Here is a 16407-nt window from a genome sequence, read left to right as displayed (position 1 = left end):
TGTAATGTGATTTGATAAAAGTTGTGTTTAAATGGGATTCTAATTATGTATGTATCTAATTCTTATTGTTTTTATCCAATATTCGTATTCAAGAATAATTTGGTATTCGTATTCAAATTGAATGTGAACTAAAAAAAATTCATATTCACACAGGCCTAAAGAACATTGAATATTTTTAAAATCACATTTAAAAACACAGCGTAACCTGCTTACAAGTATCCTAGATATAAAATACAGTAAAATAAAAATGAGATAAAGGTTTATGGAACTCATAATAAAGCGGTTTAAAGTCAAGAAAATGAAATACTTGGCAAAGCATTTACTTGTACCAGTAACATTTTTAAGGTTGGTAATTGTTTTGTTCATTTAAATCATATAAAAATAATTAAATTTTAAAAAAGTAATCATTTTCACAAATTATTGCTAAAGGATGCATGTATTATGTTGCATGTTGCAGAAAAAAAATCCAAATTATCATCCATTACAATATTCATAGTTTCATTTTGCATTTTTTTTATTAATTTTTTTTGTGACTGAGTTCCATCGTTATCTATTGGTAACGAATGATCAAAACAATTATTCAATTTGAAATGTGGAATTGAATATTGAATTATTGGTGAAATTTGAATTTTTTTTTTTGAATGCACGCGGGCCTCAAGTGACGGAGCTACCCGCGTTTGATCTCACCATGCCGACTGCTATCTGCCGTGCGATGGCTAGCAGCGTGGTCGCAGTTATCTCGCGGGACGCAGGCTGCAGCCCCCGCTCCTCTGGAACTGGGAGAGGAACATGTTAGTCACACCTCCGCCCCAGCAGTGTAGTGGTCGCGTCACCCACCCACTCTGTTTTCTCACGGTTACAGAATCCTACACTACTAGCATCAACCTGGAGTCACAACGCCACAACCGACACGCTCCGTGGCCAATGAAATACAAGGTCGCCGTGATGCCAACACGACAAAGTACGTGCCCCGTCGGCTCGTGTTTTTGGTCGCGTCGTGCCGCATGATGGAAAGAAAAATGTAAACTTTACAAAACTATACTTCAAAAATATTTACATGATAACTCTTTATGCTGGAAAATGAACGAAACTTAGTTTCACATTTGGGTACACTTTCACATTTGTGGCGCGACTTCATATTTTACTGTATTTACCCGCATAGAAGCACAGATTTTATGCAGATTTTTTTTTTGTTAATAAAATGTACTGCTACCCCTATGCGAAAATTTCTATTTAGTTTCTTTAACTCTAAACCCAAGTATGATCTTAAAATTACATTTATTTTTACCATTAGAAAAGAAAATAACTGTCTACAAACCAGTACACTAGTTTCATTGATACCACATGGACCCATGTCTCTTATGGTTTTTTTTTAATTTTATTTAATAATCACCTAACTAAAGATTTAATTTTGCCGACATTCACTATGACAACTTTCTTATTGAAGTGGAAAATATATATTCAAGTGATGTGTCAAAACTAAATTTTCTTGAATAAAATCTTGAACTTGAATTTATGACCCTTGAATCTGCATCCACATCTCAAGTATCTGAAGTAAAACTCTGTTCAATAAACGAAAAATGATAACTATATGGTGTTGAAATGTTCAACCCTTTAAATATTTGTTTCACCAACCAAGTTCTCAGAATAAATACATATTGTAATTTTATTCATACATTACAATGTTAAACGTGCAATATCTACGAGAATGGCTCCGGATAGGTATTTAGAAAATATCTGACCTAGTAAATGCAGAGGTTATCAGTGTTGAATTTTTTTGATTTACCTTACTTTTGATGTGTTTCTTTGAATCTCTGTCCTTGAATGTCAAATCCTTCGAATACTAAGGATTTGATGGTATTTGAGGATCAGATTTGCCTATCGCTAACATGTTCAGAATGTTCCAACACGGATCGCACAGCCCAACGTCGCCACGGCAGTGGCTGCGAAAGTCGAGGTGAGCGGCAAGAGCCGGCAGAGCGCGAGGGGCATACCTGGGGGCTCGGTCGTGTCGGGCGTCTGCGCGTCCTCCAGGTACAGTCTGTTGTCGACAGCGTTGAACAAGCAGGCTCGCTCCTCCGACCCCGTGGGCCCGCTCGCTGCAACACACATACATGCACGCTCTCTCCCCCACGCCACCAGAACACACCTGCACTTCAACACCGCTCATCCAGCAAATAAACTAGGCATCACGGACAATCAAATTCACAATGTGTTTAGGTAATAGAGAAAAATGTCTTAAGTAATGTATTATAAACAAATGTACAAGTATTACCGACACAAACTATTAATTTTTAAAAATATGTATAAATGAAATTATTTCTCGGTTCTTTTTTTAACACGTAGTTTTTAGTTTTACTCCTTTCTTGTCCTTGTCCTAATGAATTACACTTCGCAGGCTTGGTTCCCCCCCCCCCCTCCCCCCAACCCACAAAATAAGTTTTATTATAATTGAGAACCCGGTGGCTGAATGCCCGGTCAATCAGGTCACGGATAATTGAGGTTCTAGTGTAGTAGTTAAAACTAAATTAAGGCAATAATAACCCAACAAAACGGATGATCCAGGCCCGGATAATTGACAGTTTACTGTATTCGTTAAAATTAAAACTATATACAAATACTGAAATACTATATCAATAATCAAAAACTTTATTGAAAAAACAAAAAAGATTAAGGTAAAGGTTTTTTTAAAACGTAACTGGGAATATTTGTTGACAGTGATGTACCAACAATAAGCAAGCTTGTTTGTCGTGTTTTCAGGACTGTACCAACAAAAAAAAACATGCATGTTTGTCACGTTGTCAGTTTGCAGTAATAAAAGGCCAGCACGTTCGTCACGTTGGCGGTGGTACTCACAACTGCCGTTGAGGATGGACACATAGTTGAGCGGCTGGCCGGAGTCATGGCCGGGAGACGGCTGGCCGGAGTCGTGGCCGAGAGACGGCTGGCGAGGCATGGACATCTGCTGCCACGCCTGCACGGACAACACACCCGCCTCTCACTGCATCTGTTTTCGTGCCGGCGTGCGGGGGGCTGGCCCCAGGGCAGAGGCAATGTCTCACAGCGGTGACAGCAGGGATACCAAGGAAACACCCTGTTACGACACACCTGCAGCGACGTGCGGCAACAGTGGCGTCAGCGCAACAGCACGAAATACTGGGACAGCACTTCGGAACGAGGCTGGCCACCATTGCGGAAAGTGAACGGGGTCGAGAGGGGGAAGGAACGAGGACTGTCGACGATGCCGTGGACCCAAGGTCTCAAATACGGCAGCCACGCCCGGTGGGGTTTTTTTGGGGGTTGCCGTGCCGAGATGGAGCCCGGTGCGCGTCGCGTGACTCTCGTCGCCGCTTCCCGCCTTGCCGCGAGGTCTGCCGCGAGCGCGAGACAAGAGAGCGGAGGTAAGAGACTCAGGTGTGATAGCGAGGCACGTAGATTGACTTAAGTATATATTTTATAGATTAAAATCAACGGGTGACGACGTTGACAATTGTAATAGTTCGTAGTAAATTGAAGTGGAATTGAAGTTAGTGTCGAGACTTTATTTTATAAGTATAACCCTTAATTCCCTTCAAGCCCCATTTAAGAAAGAAGGTAATAAGGCTTTCCTTAGGAGAGAACTCGTCATAACAACCCACTGGCCGTCAGCTCCTCACTTGCCTGGAAGTAACTTCCTTACAGGGCCTTTAAGCCTGTGTTCACCCTGATAGTAAGTGAATATACAAGGGGAGAGATTTTCTGGGCGATATATTATCACCCCCCCTCAAAAAAAAAAACATCTATTTCTCCCACCAACAAATAAAAATAGTACGAAAGCAGCCGGAGGGGCAAAGTGGTTCTATCACCACACCCTCATTTAAAATGAAACTCGTTTACAATCTTGACATCGTCCAGAGCTACGCCACCTCAGCCGGATGTGTCACCGCCACCCTCCTTACCCACAATCAACCCCCCCGGCTCTACTTCCAGAAAAAAATTCTACTTTTTCGCGACGCAGCAATAGGAAAAGATGGCAATGTAGTGACAACTGTTCCTCCCAACCAAAGACACTGCTATTTTTTTTCCCCTTCTTCCAACCAAGTGCCTTCTGATTGGGATATAACAATACGTATTAACAAAGGGTACTTGCACTACATCCATTTTCGTCATACTGCTAACGATTTGTCAAAATTAAACTGAAGTTGTATGATTTATGTACAGAAGAGTAAAAACCTACCAAGTGAATGTAAATATTAAATTATTTGAGTCATTTAATCCGTAAATTCATTAAGAGTGAAAGAGACAGCAAGATTCTTCAGACCAAATTTTACAACTTTTAATGTGTATTGGGTGTTGTATACTTATACTATACACTAACATTGCACAACAGCCTGTTGTTAAAATAGGAATTTAAAAACCTGCTTAGTTATATTATGTGCAATACCTAATTGAATTGTGTGCACATTTTAAATGCACTTCATAAAAAAAATTGATATTGCAGAAGTAATTTTTGGTTTTTACAAATTTACTTTTTATTTACAAGCAGCCAGTAGCAGTTGGTTAAATTGCTAAATGTTTCCTACATTGGTCTGTATACTGAAGTATCCATGTAAGTTTCTTAATTTAACTAATTAGTTTTTTAAGCGAATTTCGACTTCGGCGAAGTCTTAGATCTTCATCTTTGACTTTGATTCTAATTGAAAAAAATAGTCTTCACAAACCCCTAGAAGTCAGTACTAGTACTAATACAGTAAAACCTAATGTTATTTGTTTTATAGAAAATCTGAATGACAATTAAATTTTTTTTTTTTCATAATTATGTTTAGGATAAACATTTAATAGCAACTTTAAAAATATGTTTAAAAGTTAAATGTTTGTTGCAAGGCTTATTTTGCACTGCAAATATTTGTGGGTGTTATGTGATCATAAGGGGGAACGAGGCTTATTCATGTAGGTGCTGTAGTCTACACACTGCACCACCGGCAGAGTTTAGACAGCAATCGCGAGAGAGAGGGGGGGAAAATACGTCACAGCAGACGGGTTGAAAAAGGAGGCAGGGGAAGGGGGAAAGGGGAAGCCAGGAACGAGCGCGTGCGCGGCGGTCGAAGAACTGAAGTGACGATCAGTCCACTTCAGGACATGAGCACTGCGCTGCGCGGGAACAGGCACAGACACTCACGCTGCGCAGGAACCGCTGCAGGTCGCCGTGTCGGCAGTACTCCACCACCAGCCGCAGCCGGTGGTCCCGGGTGCAGTAGCCGACCAGGGACACGATGCAGGGGTGCTGCCCCACCGCCCTCATCACCTCCATCTCCTGCCGGAACGACTGCTCGTCCTCGATGCCCGCGTTGCCTGCGCACCAATCACAGCGCTGCAAATGCTGTCTTGCAACACCGTCTCAAAAGTGCGACATTGACATTAACTTTTAGCGCTTGTAAGGCTAGGCGCACACAGAAGCAAACAAGATGTGACGTGGCGAGACATTACATGATGTCTCATGACAGCTTACCACCGTATATTCGTTATGTTGGTTCATCCCAATGTCTTGAAATGAAATGCCTGTGACAAAACAAAGACTACCCAGCGCTCTCAGCAGGACAGAATCGCAACCAGGACCTTGAACCGAGCAAATGAGGTGTGCCAAAAAAAGCTTAACAAAGAAACCACTTGTTTCTTTGTAGTTGAACCCTTCATAACATACTCTGGACCAATGGCGGCTCCAGGAAGACCTCTCGGGCAGGGCTCTCGCACACAGGAGGATGCGGTTAATAATCATGACATTGCCCTTGGGATATTCACAAAATTTATGGTCTCAAATGCTGAAATTTAGTATTTTCGGACAAATTATGATTGAAAGAAGAGTTTCGCACATTAACGAAAGTATTTTTAACATTAATATTTCCTAAAAAGAAACAAGAAGTAAAATTTGGGCTCGGAAGGGGCTGTCGCCCCCTGCGCCCTTCCTCTGGAGCCGCGCTTGCTCTGGATTCACACCACTTTCCCGAGTCCTTTTAACGCTTTCACGCGCCTGACCAAGGTCTCCCACACGGCACTCACTCTTCAAGGACTTGACGGCGACGTCGCGCCAGCTGCCCGGGTTGCTGCCCATCCTGAGCACGCCCCGGTGCACCACGCCGAAGGCCCCCTCCCCCAGCTGGGCGCCCAGCAGCAGGCACGACTCCGGGATCTCCCACTCGTCCGTGAAGGCCTCCGACTCCGGCTCCTTCTCCAGGTCCTGTCGACAGCCCTGCTTCGAACACGAGCTCGTCATGCCGCAGGTTGTTAGTGACTACGCCTCCATCCCGTGAGACTGTCACTACTGTCAGAACTGATACGAATATTGTTAACTGTTACTGTTGACACGCCAAAATCTTACTCTCGTGTCCGTTCAAAAAAAAAAAATTTCAATGGCTAGCCACTTTTAATAAAGCACTTTCAATAAGGTGTAAAGTCAAAAAAAATTATTCTCTTTGAACTTAAACCTTGCCTTTAGTTTACATTGAATTATAATCCTGTAAAGTCCCGCTAATCCAGAATAGTTGGGACCGAACCCTGTCCGGGATCAAACAGAATTGGCCTTAAAAGGCATGAAACACGAGTTTTAGATGAGTAAAATTATAGGGAAAAAAATGTTACAGCCACAACTTTTCCTACAGCCTAATTTTAGTTTTCAAACCACTGTATACATTCAGTCGTTCACCTATGATTTTAACCAATGAACTGATGTATATTCAACAAGACAAAACAAACATCTTTTCTGCCCGGACAAGCAGGGTTCGGATAAGTGTGACTCTAATGTACGTAGACTCTCTGGCAGCGACTTCATTCACAAGTTGTTTCAAAATTGCTGGGAAATCTGCTTAGACTTCTCACACGCAGCTGTTGCCAGATACCGTGTTTTCTCGCATAATCGTCGCAGATTTTATTCTAAAATCAAGTTTGAAAAGTAGGGGTGCGACCATTGTGCGGAAAAAATTTTTTTGTTAGGTAAAGTTATTCATAAAAACAAATCCCGTTCATTGAAAGTACGTTTATTTAAAAAAAAGGCGGAGTATACAAGAGCAAGCCAAACAATCTATATTAATAATTCCTTAAACAAAAACCTTTCTTCAACATTAAAAACTCTAACATGAATGCAAGCCACTAGAATCTGAAGTGAACTAACGTGTCGTAGTACACACTTGCCACAAAAGAATGCGGGCTATCAAATGTAGTTAACTCGGCACCTGACAGAGAACGCGCGTTGCATCCAATCGGCGAGATATCGATATTCGACTACGTGCGCGCGCTCTATACGGGAAGCAACATAACCAAACATGAATGATGCGCTGGCTACATTTTTATAAGCGGTACGCCGCGGTAACGCAGACAATCAGATAAAGGAAATACCGTTTAAAAACATCTTTAAAAGAAAATTTACACGTCAGACAACTTTGTATTTCCGTTTATTAAATAAATAAGTGGTAATGACCGAAATTAAATTTTAGATTACACCTACACCGCGGTGACGCAGACGATCAGATAAAGGAAATAACTTTTAAAAACATCCTTATAAGAAAATTTACACGCCAAACAACGTCGTATTTTTCCGTTAATATATTAAGTAAGTGGTAATGACCGAATAAATATTAGATTTCTACTTTAAAATACATTGTTTTATACGGAAAAGATACCAACACAAAGCATTCGGCATCTACTATTCTCCGTTCACTCTTACCTGAGTTTTGGAATAAACAAAGCCTCTTGTAAACAAACATTTTCATTGGCTGCCGGCCGCCGCGCACATTATTCGTGCGCAAGAAATAGTCCCTTGGTTACGTACCATTTGTAAGTATTTTTACACTGTCTTTTTTATAACAATTGTTGATATATAGCATTATAGCGATTCATCATTAATTTCCAATACAGTTTAAGTGTCAGCAAGTACGTACTTACAATTATGTTAGCAGACGCCGTGTGTACGGTGGCATAGACAAAAGGTACTGTACAGTGTACAGTTGATGCCCGGCGCAACAGTTGCATTTCGGATTCGCGCGCGCACGGTTTGTTATGGCTGACGTCGGACCAAGTTTTGTAAAACACAGAACGGGAAAGCCTTTGAAAAGTGCACAGAAAACTATTGTGTTGAGTGTTTTTAAAACATTTTCAGACAAATATCCGGATTGTCGTGTGAACGATATTGCGAGTTTAACTGCGGAATTTAGGCGTGTTTCGATGAGCAGTGTGCTTCGTGCAAGGAAAGAATTACAGGACACCGTGACATTAACATCTTCCGGGAAGAAAAGGAAACTTGAGTATCCTGTTATAATAACTTGTGATGATTTTGTGAAGACGGTTATTAGGCGTAAAGTGCATAGTTTTTTCTTCGCAAATGAACCACCTACGCTAAATAAAGTGCTACGGTGCTTCCTGTTATATTACATCTCCGTTATTTTATTAGCACCGACTGTACTGAAGTGTGTGTGTTGCAACTAGTGCTTGGCGCGCCAGATGAATTCAGCCTATCACTTGCTGACGCGGCGCAGTGATACGGCGGTGTTTGTTTATTTCAGAACTCAGCTAAGAGTGAACGGAGAATAGCAGGACCAAAAACATCATGCGACGTTTACGCGAGAAGTTTTTTCATCCCAATTTTGACAGCGTAAAATATGGTTGCGACGATTACGCGCTTGCGACGATTCTGCGATAAAACACGGTATGTAGTGTCACTGAGTGAGAAGACAAATGGTGAAAGGTTGAACACATGCCTGGCAAGTGCAAAGACTGTCCCTCTTACGGTCGATTCCTTCTGCAGTTGCTATGCCTTGTGTTGTGTACGTTAGTCCGCAAGTACAAAAATTGAAGAACGTGCACGTTCTGTAATCTGGGTGTTGACTCTAGGCCTGTGCCAATGATAGTTTTTTTGATGCGAAGTGAATATCAAATATATAAAGTTTAAAAATATTTGCAAAGTAGAATCTGTTTGATCGTGTATATATGTAATTAATGAAATTCAGTGTGTGACTTTTATGGTTCAGTGCGGTATGGTGCTCTGCAAGAAAACTTTACTTAAGACTTCCTAGCTATTGATTCACACTAGTGCGTAGACGAGGACATTTCCTGTGTTTTAAATCTCCCGCCCTCACTGCATTCACTGTGTGAGTTGGCAACACATCCGGCTACCAAGTTTCTACAGTTGGTGTCCCTGGCGGCAGGCGGATGTAACCAGTCGTCATCATGGAGTCTGGCCGGTAAGACGTCGTTTCGGGTACACTCGGTACCAATCTGTTTTGCCGTACATGTGATGTTGGTCATCGGTGTAATACAGTCCATTTTTTCGTATGACCAAACATTTTGGTCCTCCGGGCCGGATATTTCCAGTGTTTTTCGTATCGTGCGCAAGTTATTGTGGTGCGTTTTATCGTTTGCCACGCGGGCATTTATTTGTATTATCGGCCCGCTGTTTCGTTAAATTCCGCTTCGTGTAAAGTTGTTTGGTATTCCACGCCGTCTACCGTTCAGATTCTCTGTTATGCTGTGTTAGTGAGGCTAATAATTTGCCGGTGCGTGTCTCGTGAATGAATTAACCTAACAAAGTGCGCGAGTGAGCACGTGTTTTCGAAATGTTGTTCGCATTCGCGGACATCTTGTTAAACATTGCCTAGTAGATTTTCGCCGATTTATTGCCTCGTGGATTGGTTTACTGTACTTAACCTCAATTATGGCTGGTGCTCAGGCGGCAGCATTGCGGTTACGTCTCGCAGAAGGTCGTATGAAACGTGCAAGCGATCTCTCAATTGCCGCGGCAAGTGATGTTTCAAAGGTGAAGTTATTGTTAGCTACCGTCCGGGATTTGCCTGCCGTGAAAACGTCGTATGATGCAGACTACATCACAGTGGAAGCAGCATCGGCTGACCTCGAGGATTATAATGCAGAACTGCACCTGCAGCGTATGATGACGTTTGAAGAGCAATACTACAGTGTGATGGCCGCTGTAGACGCTGTGGACAGTAAACCAGACCTGCTGGAGACCTCCGCTAGCGAGACTTCAAATGGCCGTAAGTTGAATGTTGCTTTGCCGAAGATTCATCTTCCTCATTTTGATGGTACTCCCCAGAAGTGGCCTAATTTTGCAAATTTATTTACGACACTTGTCACGGAGAACTCTCGGTTGTCCTCTGTTGAAAGGTTGGCATATTTAAAGGGTGCTGTCTCTGGTGAACCTCTTGGCATAATTCAGCCTTTAGAATTGTCAGAAGCAAACTTCGAAGTTGCATGGGACTTGCTTGTAAAGAGATATGATAACAAAAGGTTGATTGTGTCCGCTCATGTAGAGGCCCTGTTTAATGCACCTTCAGCATCTGTCGAAACCCCCAAGTCACATCGCCAGCTACTTAATGTCATCTCAGAAAACCTTGCTGCTTTGAAGGCACTGGGAGCTCCAGTGGAGCATTGGGACATGATCCTTTTACCGATACTGTCAAGGCGGTTGGATCCCAAGTTGCAAGGAGAGTGGGAACTTAGTTTGAGCCATGAGTTTCCTAAACTTGAAAATTTTGAAGCATTCCTTGAAAAACACTGTAGGGCCCAGGAGTTGGTTGGTTCGTCTCGCTCCAAGCCTGTGCGGCCACAGTTACTGAACCAAAGGCCGCAGTCCTCTTCTATGCCTAAGAATCATAATTCATCCAGCTTTGTTGTCAATTCATATATATCACAGTGTTGTTTGTGCAACTCATCACATACCTTGCACCAGTGTCCTGAGTTCGGATGTATGACTCCCAGTGATCGCTTTGAAATAGTAAAGAAACATAGATTGTGTTTGAACTGTCTAGGAAAGTCTCACCAGTCAAAAAACTGCCCATCTACATCATGTCGCACTTGTGGTAAGAAACATCATACCCTGTTACACTTTGTACAGAAGACTTGTTCTGACAAAAATGACGTGTCGGCCACCTCATCACCAGATCAGTGTGTGTCTACTCTTCCAACAGTTATGTCAGCAGTTACTAACTCAGAACACACCATTCTGCTATCAACAGTTCAAGTTGCGGTTTTGGACTCTGCAGGGAATGCATGTACAGTTAGGGCCCTGTTGGATTCCGCTAGCCAAGCTAGTTTCATTTCAGAGAAGTGCATGCAGAGGCTACGTTTACCTCGTATTAAGGCGCACCTCCCAGTCACTGGCTTGTCAAGCACACCTGTCAATATCGCTCGAGCCTTTGCCTCCATTGTTATTGCTCCTGTTGGTGGGGTTGGGCCTCAATATGCCTTGGATGTCTTCGTCTTGCCTCGGATAACTGCGGATCTGCCTTGTGTAAAGTTGTCACCTGAAGTTAGCAGGGCAGTGTCTAACCTGAAACTTGCAGATCCTACGTTTGACACACCTGGCCCTGTCGATTTGCTCATCGGCGCTGACCTTTTTCCCCAACTGCTCACTGGAGGCAAGCTCAGTGGCCCACCTATGGCTCTTGACTCTGTATTCGGTTGGGTTTTAATGGGAAGGGTGCCCTCTGAGCCACCTCAGTGCTCTAAGTCATTTTGTGTTTCACTTTTCACATTATTCCCTCCGTTAGAGGACACCATGAGAAGATTCTGGGAGTTGGAAGAATTTCCGGCCACAAGGCATTGTTCTCCTGATGATGACATCTGTGAAAGGACATTCGTTGACAGCCATACCCGGAATGGCGAGGGTCGTTATACTGTGTGTCTGCCATTTCGTGCCTCGCAGCCGGAATTAGGTACCTCTCGTTCTCAAGCGGTTCGTCGTTTGATTGGGCTCGAAAGACGTCTCAGAGGAGACCCTCAACTGCGGAGCATGTATTTTGAGTTCATGACGGATTATCTGACAGCTGGGCATATGGAAAAGATTCCCCCCGAACAGGTGCATTCGAAACAGGCATACTACATACCGCATCACTCTGTCGTAAAACCAGAGAGCTCAACAACCAAATTACGTGTAGTCTTTGATGCGTCTGCAAAAACGTCCAATGGATTATCCCTGAACGACAACTTGCTGACTGGCCCAAAGTTGCAACGTGATATTGTTGAAATTTTGTCCAACTTCCGACTGCACATGGTTGCCTTTACAGCAGACATAAAACAGATGTACCGCCAAATCGGTGTTTGTATTGAGCATCAAGAGTACCAGCGTATTGTGTGGAGATTTGCTGACACAGACCCTATTGAAGATTATTGGCTGAAGACAGTAACATTTGGTGTGTCTGCAGCTCCTTACTTGGCCCTTCGCACGTTGAAACAACTAGCTTGTGATGAATCTGTGGCATTTCCTTTGGCGTCTAAAGTTTTGCAGGCAGACATCTATGTTGATGACATCGTGACAGGCTCACAGTCTGTCAGCTCTGCATTGGAAATCCAGCGCGAATTGATTTCATGCCTTGAACGAGGTGGGTTCAGACTGCGAAAGTTTTTGAGTAATCACCCAGCTTTACTTGACTGGTTGCCAGCTGAAGATTTGGAAGTGCCACAGTTGTTTTGTCTTGACCCGGATAGTCAGTTGGCTGTAAAGGTGTTAGGGCTTCAGTGGAACCCAGTCTCTGACATGTTTGTGTACAAGATTAAGAGTAGCTCCATTCGTGCCACCAAACGCACCATATTGTCTACAGTTGCAAAAATCTTTGATCCTCTTGGCTGGCTTAGTCCGCTGTTAATGGTAGCTAAGCATCTGCTGCAAGTCCTGTGGTTGAAAACTGTTGACTGGGATAGTGATCTTCCTGAAGATCTGGCACATCGCTGGAACCTATTTCACAAGGATCTACCCCTGTTGTCATCCATAATGATTCCCAGATGTATAAGAGGGTCAAACTGTTGCCGTTACGAGTTGCATGGTTTTTCAGACAGCTCTGAGCTTGGCTACGCAGCAGTCGTCTACCTGCGTGTTCTTGGCCCTGATGAAGTTAAGATCCATCTGTTGATGGCGAAGTCAAAGGTAGCACCTCTAAAGGTTCAGTCACTCCCAAGATTGGAACTGTGTGGTGCCCTACTCCTTGCCCGGTTACTCAGCCATATCACTCAGAGTTATACAGAAAACATCACTGTGTCCTCGGTGACAGCCTGGACTGATTCGCAGGTAGTGTTGGCATGGGTAAGGTCATCTCCTCACAATTTGAAAACTTTTGTAGCGAATCGAGTGAGCGAACTTCAGAACCTCACTGATGCTGCCTGGTGGAGGCATGTACCGTCAGCGGAAAATCCAGCAGACTGTGCTTCACGAGGTCTACTACCAGCGCAGCTTCTGGAACATCACTTGTGGTGGACAGGCCCGGTGTGGCTGAAAGAGTCTGTTCACCACTGGCCTTCAAGCTCTCCAGGTGCTACTGAAGTGGATCCAGTCCTGCTGGAACAGAAGTCTGTGACCTTCACTACTGTTGCTTCAGGTCTGTCAATTTCTTATTTGCTGCTCCGTGTCAGTCGGTTGATCAAGCTGTTGAGAATCACTTCATTCATCTTTCGTTTCGTATTCAACTGTCGCACCTCCAGACAGAGCCGGATCGTTGATGAGTTTACCCCAAAGGACATGAACAAGGCATTGGAATTTTGGTTATTGTTTGTTCAGGCAAGTTTCTTTAGTAATGATATCATGGCTCTCAAGAAACAGCGTCGCCCTAGTCCTCAGCTTCGAAAGTTGGCCCCCTTCCTTGATGAGCATGGGCTGATAAGGGTGGGCGGCCGGCTGTCTGAGTCAAAGCTTCCCTTTGAGCAAAAGCATCCTGTGTTGTTGCCCAAGTCTAGTGCGTTGACTGACCTCCTTATTACCCACTACCACGAAAAGAATAACCATCCTGGTGTGCAGACGCTTAGAGGCATCCTCAGGGAACAATTTTGGATTCTCGGAGACAAGGATGCCATCACTCGTCGCCTGCGCCACTGTTTTCGTTGCTTCAGACAGAGACCGGCAACTTGGCAACCCCCTATGGGTAATCTTCCTGCTATGAGGGTACAACAAGTCAAGCCATTCGCTCATACCGGGGTGGATTATGCTGGTCCCGTTTTGATCAAAGCGGCTAAAGTCCGGCGGGCACCTGTGGTTAAGGCTTTTCTTTGTATATTCGTATGTTGTGCAACAAAGGCGGTGCATATAGAGTTGGCCTCAGATCTTTCCACTGATGTCTTCCTGGCAGCATATCGCAGGTTCATAGCCAGGCGAGGTAGATCCTCAGACATTTACTCTGACTGTGGTACCAATTTTGTCGGTGCTAATAATCATCTGAAAGAATTGGCCGAACTGTTGTCTTCTGCTGCACACCAACAAACCGTTGCAAACTCTATGTCCCAGTTCGGTGTTCGCTGGCACTTCAATCCCCCTGCGGCTCCTCACTTTGGAGGTCTCTGGGAGGCTGGAGTTAAATCCTTCAAGACACATTTACGACGAGTGATTGGGGAACAGGTACTGACTTTTGAAGAGATGTACACTGTCTTAGTACAGATCGAAGCCACCCTCAATTCAAGACCATTGTGCCCTGTGAGTAGCGATCCTAACGACCTTAATGCGCTAACCCCTGGCCATTTTCTTACTTTGGAGCCTTTAGTTGCCTTACCTGAACCTGATCTGAGAGATGTTCCACTTAATCGTCTACAGAGATGGCAACTAGTCGAGCGTCTCCAGCAGGACTTGTGGCATCGTTGGCATCGTGACTACCTCCATACCCTGCAGCAACGTCAGAAGTGGCATGAGCCGGGAAATGGTCCTGCTCTCGACCAGCTCGTACTGCTTAAAGAAGAAAGACTCCCACCCCTTCAGTGGCGTCTGGGGCGTGTCACGGAACTGCACCCTGGAAGGGACGGAGTGGTGAGAGTCGCTACTGTGCGCACGTCTAGCGGGCCAATCAAGCGTGCATTGGTAAAATTGTGCCCACTCCCATACATGTGTTGAAATGGATTATTTCAAGGTGGGCGGAAATGTTTGATCGTGTATATATGTAATTAATGAAATTCAGTGTGTGACTTTTATGGTTCAGTGCGGTATGGTGCTCTGCAAGAAAACTATACTTAAGACTTCCTAGCTATTGATTCACACTAGTGCGTAGACGAGGACATTTCCTGTGTTTTAAATCTCCCGCCCTCACTGCATTCACTGTGTGAGTTGGCAACACATCCGGCTACCAAGTTTCTACAGTTGGTGTCCCTGGCGGCAGGCGGATGTAACCAGTCGTCATCATGGAGTCTGGCCGGTAAGACGTCGTTTCGGGTACACTCGGTACCAATCTGTTTTGCCGTACATGTGATGTTGGTCATCGGTGTAATACAGTCCATTTTTTCGTATGACCAAACAGAATCCATTTGGAAATATTGTTCTGGACGAAGCTGTATTACGTTTATTTTATATTAAAAAAAAAAACAAGATTGAAGTAAAAAAAAAAGTTGTTTTAAGGTTTGTAACGTTTGAACTGATTAAGTGATTAACCAATTGGGTCCTATGTATAACATCATTCGATAATAAAAAATAAAATAAAAAAAATCCATTGTATTAATATTGAGCATTCAAGATTATAAATCCAAAGCTTTGCAACAAAAACGAAGCTTCAAATGAAACTAATGGCAAAATTTTTTTGGTGAAGACAAACTGATTAGGAAAAGGAGCTCAACTGATTCGCACAAACGTGGCGTCGGTGGCCGCAGCAGAGTCAGCTCACCTGGAAGTACTGGATCCTCAGCTTGTCCCTGCGCGCCCGGGCCCGTCGCTGGCACAGGAACACTCCCGCCAACACGCCCGCCGCCAGCAGCAGGGACACGCTTACCAGCACCCAGGTCACCGTCCTGCCGCTGCCCTCGTCGTCTCCCGAGACGCCCCCGCCTTGCACAACCACGCAGACGCTCTCCCGACAACTTCCCACACTCCCACTTCAGCCAGTTTCCCTAAGCTTTTCCTGTATCGACTGTCCCACGCAACTTTTATTTCCTGCATCATCGGCAGGGGTCTGCGAGTTTACAAAATATGTTCTATCAGTGGCGTAGCAGGCGGGTGGCAGGGATGGCCCCCGCCAGGGGCGCCGGAGCAGGAGGGGGCGCCGCGGCGGCGATTGTTTCGCGTTTACTGAACCATCCCCCCCCCCCTCTTTTAATCTAAGTGGGGGCGCCGTTTTCAATTCTGGCCAGGGGTGCCAGTCACCTTAGCTACGCCACTGTGTTCTATACTATTCGTGAATAATCTGATCTTCAAATTCGTAAATAATATGACATTCCTTTCAAAATTTCAAATGTAATATTGTTTTTAAATCATCTCTGTTACCAATAGATAGGCCTACACTATGTTAAACTCATTCAAAAAAAAAATTATTAAAAAAAAATTAAACATGAGGCTAAAATGATTTAATGAGAAATTCAGGTATTGTTTCTGTTCTTATATTTAACAAATAATAAGCGATTATTATTTAAAATTATAAATATAATTTTTTTAATAAATATATCATTAGATCAAAAAATATTTTCAAA

At 43.8% G+C, this 16407-nt stretch overlaps 1 protein-coding gene across 1 annotated transcript in view; it reads right to left on the bottom strand.

The window, feature by feature from the left end:
• The window catches only part of LOC134535391 (tyrosine-protein kinase receptor torso), a 67384-nt gene that overhangs the window by 7955 nt on the left and 43022 nt on the right, over positions 1 to 16407 (bottom strand). The window contains exons 12-17 of the mRNA XM_063374465.1: positions 15609 to 15769; positions 6037 to 6214; positions 5159 to 5331; positions 2857 to 2974; positions 1995 to 2099; positions 688 to 770 (exon numbers count right to left, since the gene is read on the bottom strand). Coding sequence (XP_063230535.1) covers positions 688 to 770; positions 1995 to 2099; positions 2857 to 2974; positions 5159 to 5331; positions 6037 to 6214; positions 15609 to 15769 — 818 coding nt within the window. The remainder of the gene's footprint in view (positions 1 to 687; positions 771 to 1994; positions 2100 to 2856; positions 2975 to 5158; positions 5332 to 6036; positions 6215 to 15608; positions 15770 to 16407) is intronic.

This window comes from Bacillus rossius, chromosome 8, assembly GCF_032445375.1.
Source record: "Bacillus rossius redtenbacheri isolate Brsri chromosome 8, Brsri_v3, whole genome shotgun sequence".
NCBI lineage: Eukaryota > Metazoa > Arthropoda > Insecta > Phasmatodea > Bacillidae > Bacillus > Bacillus rossius.
This window is presented reverse-complemented; position numbering and strand designations above follow the sequence as displayed.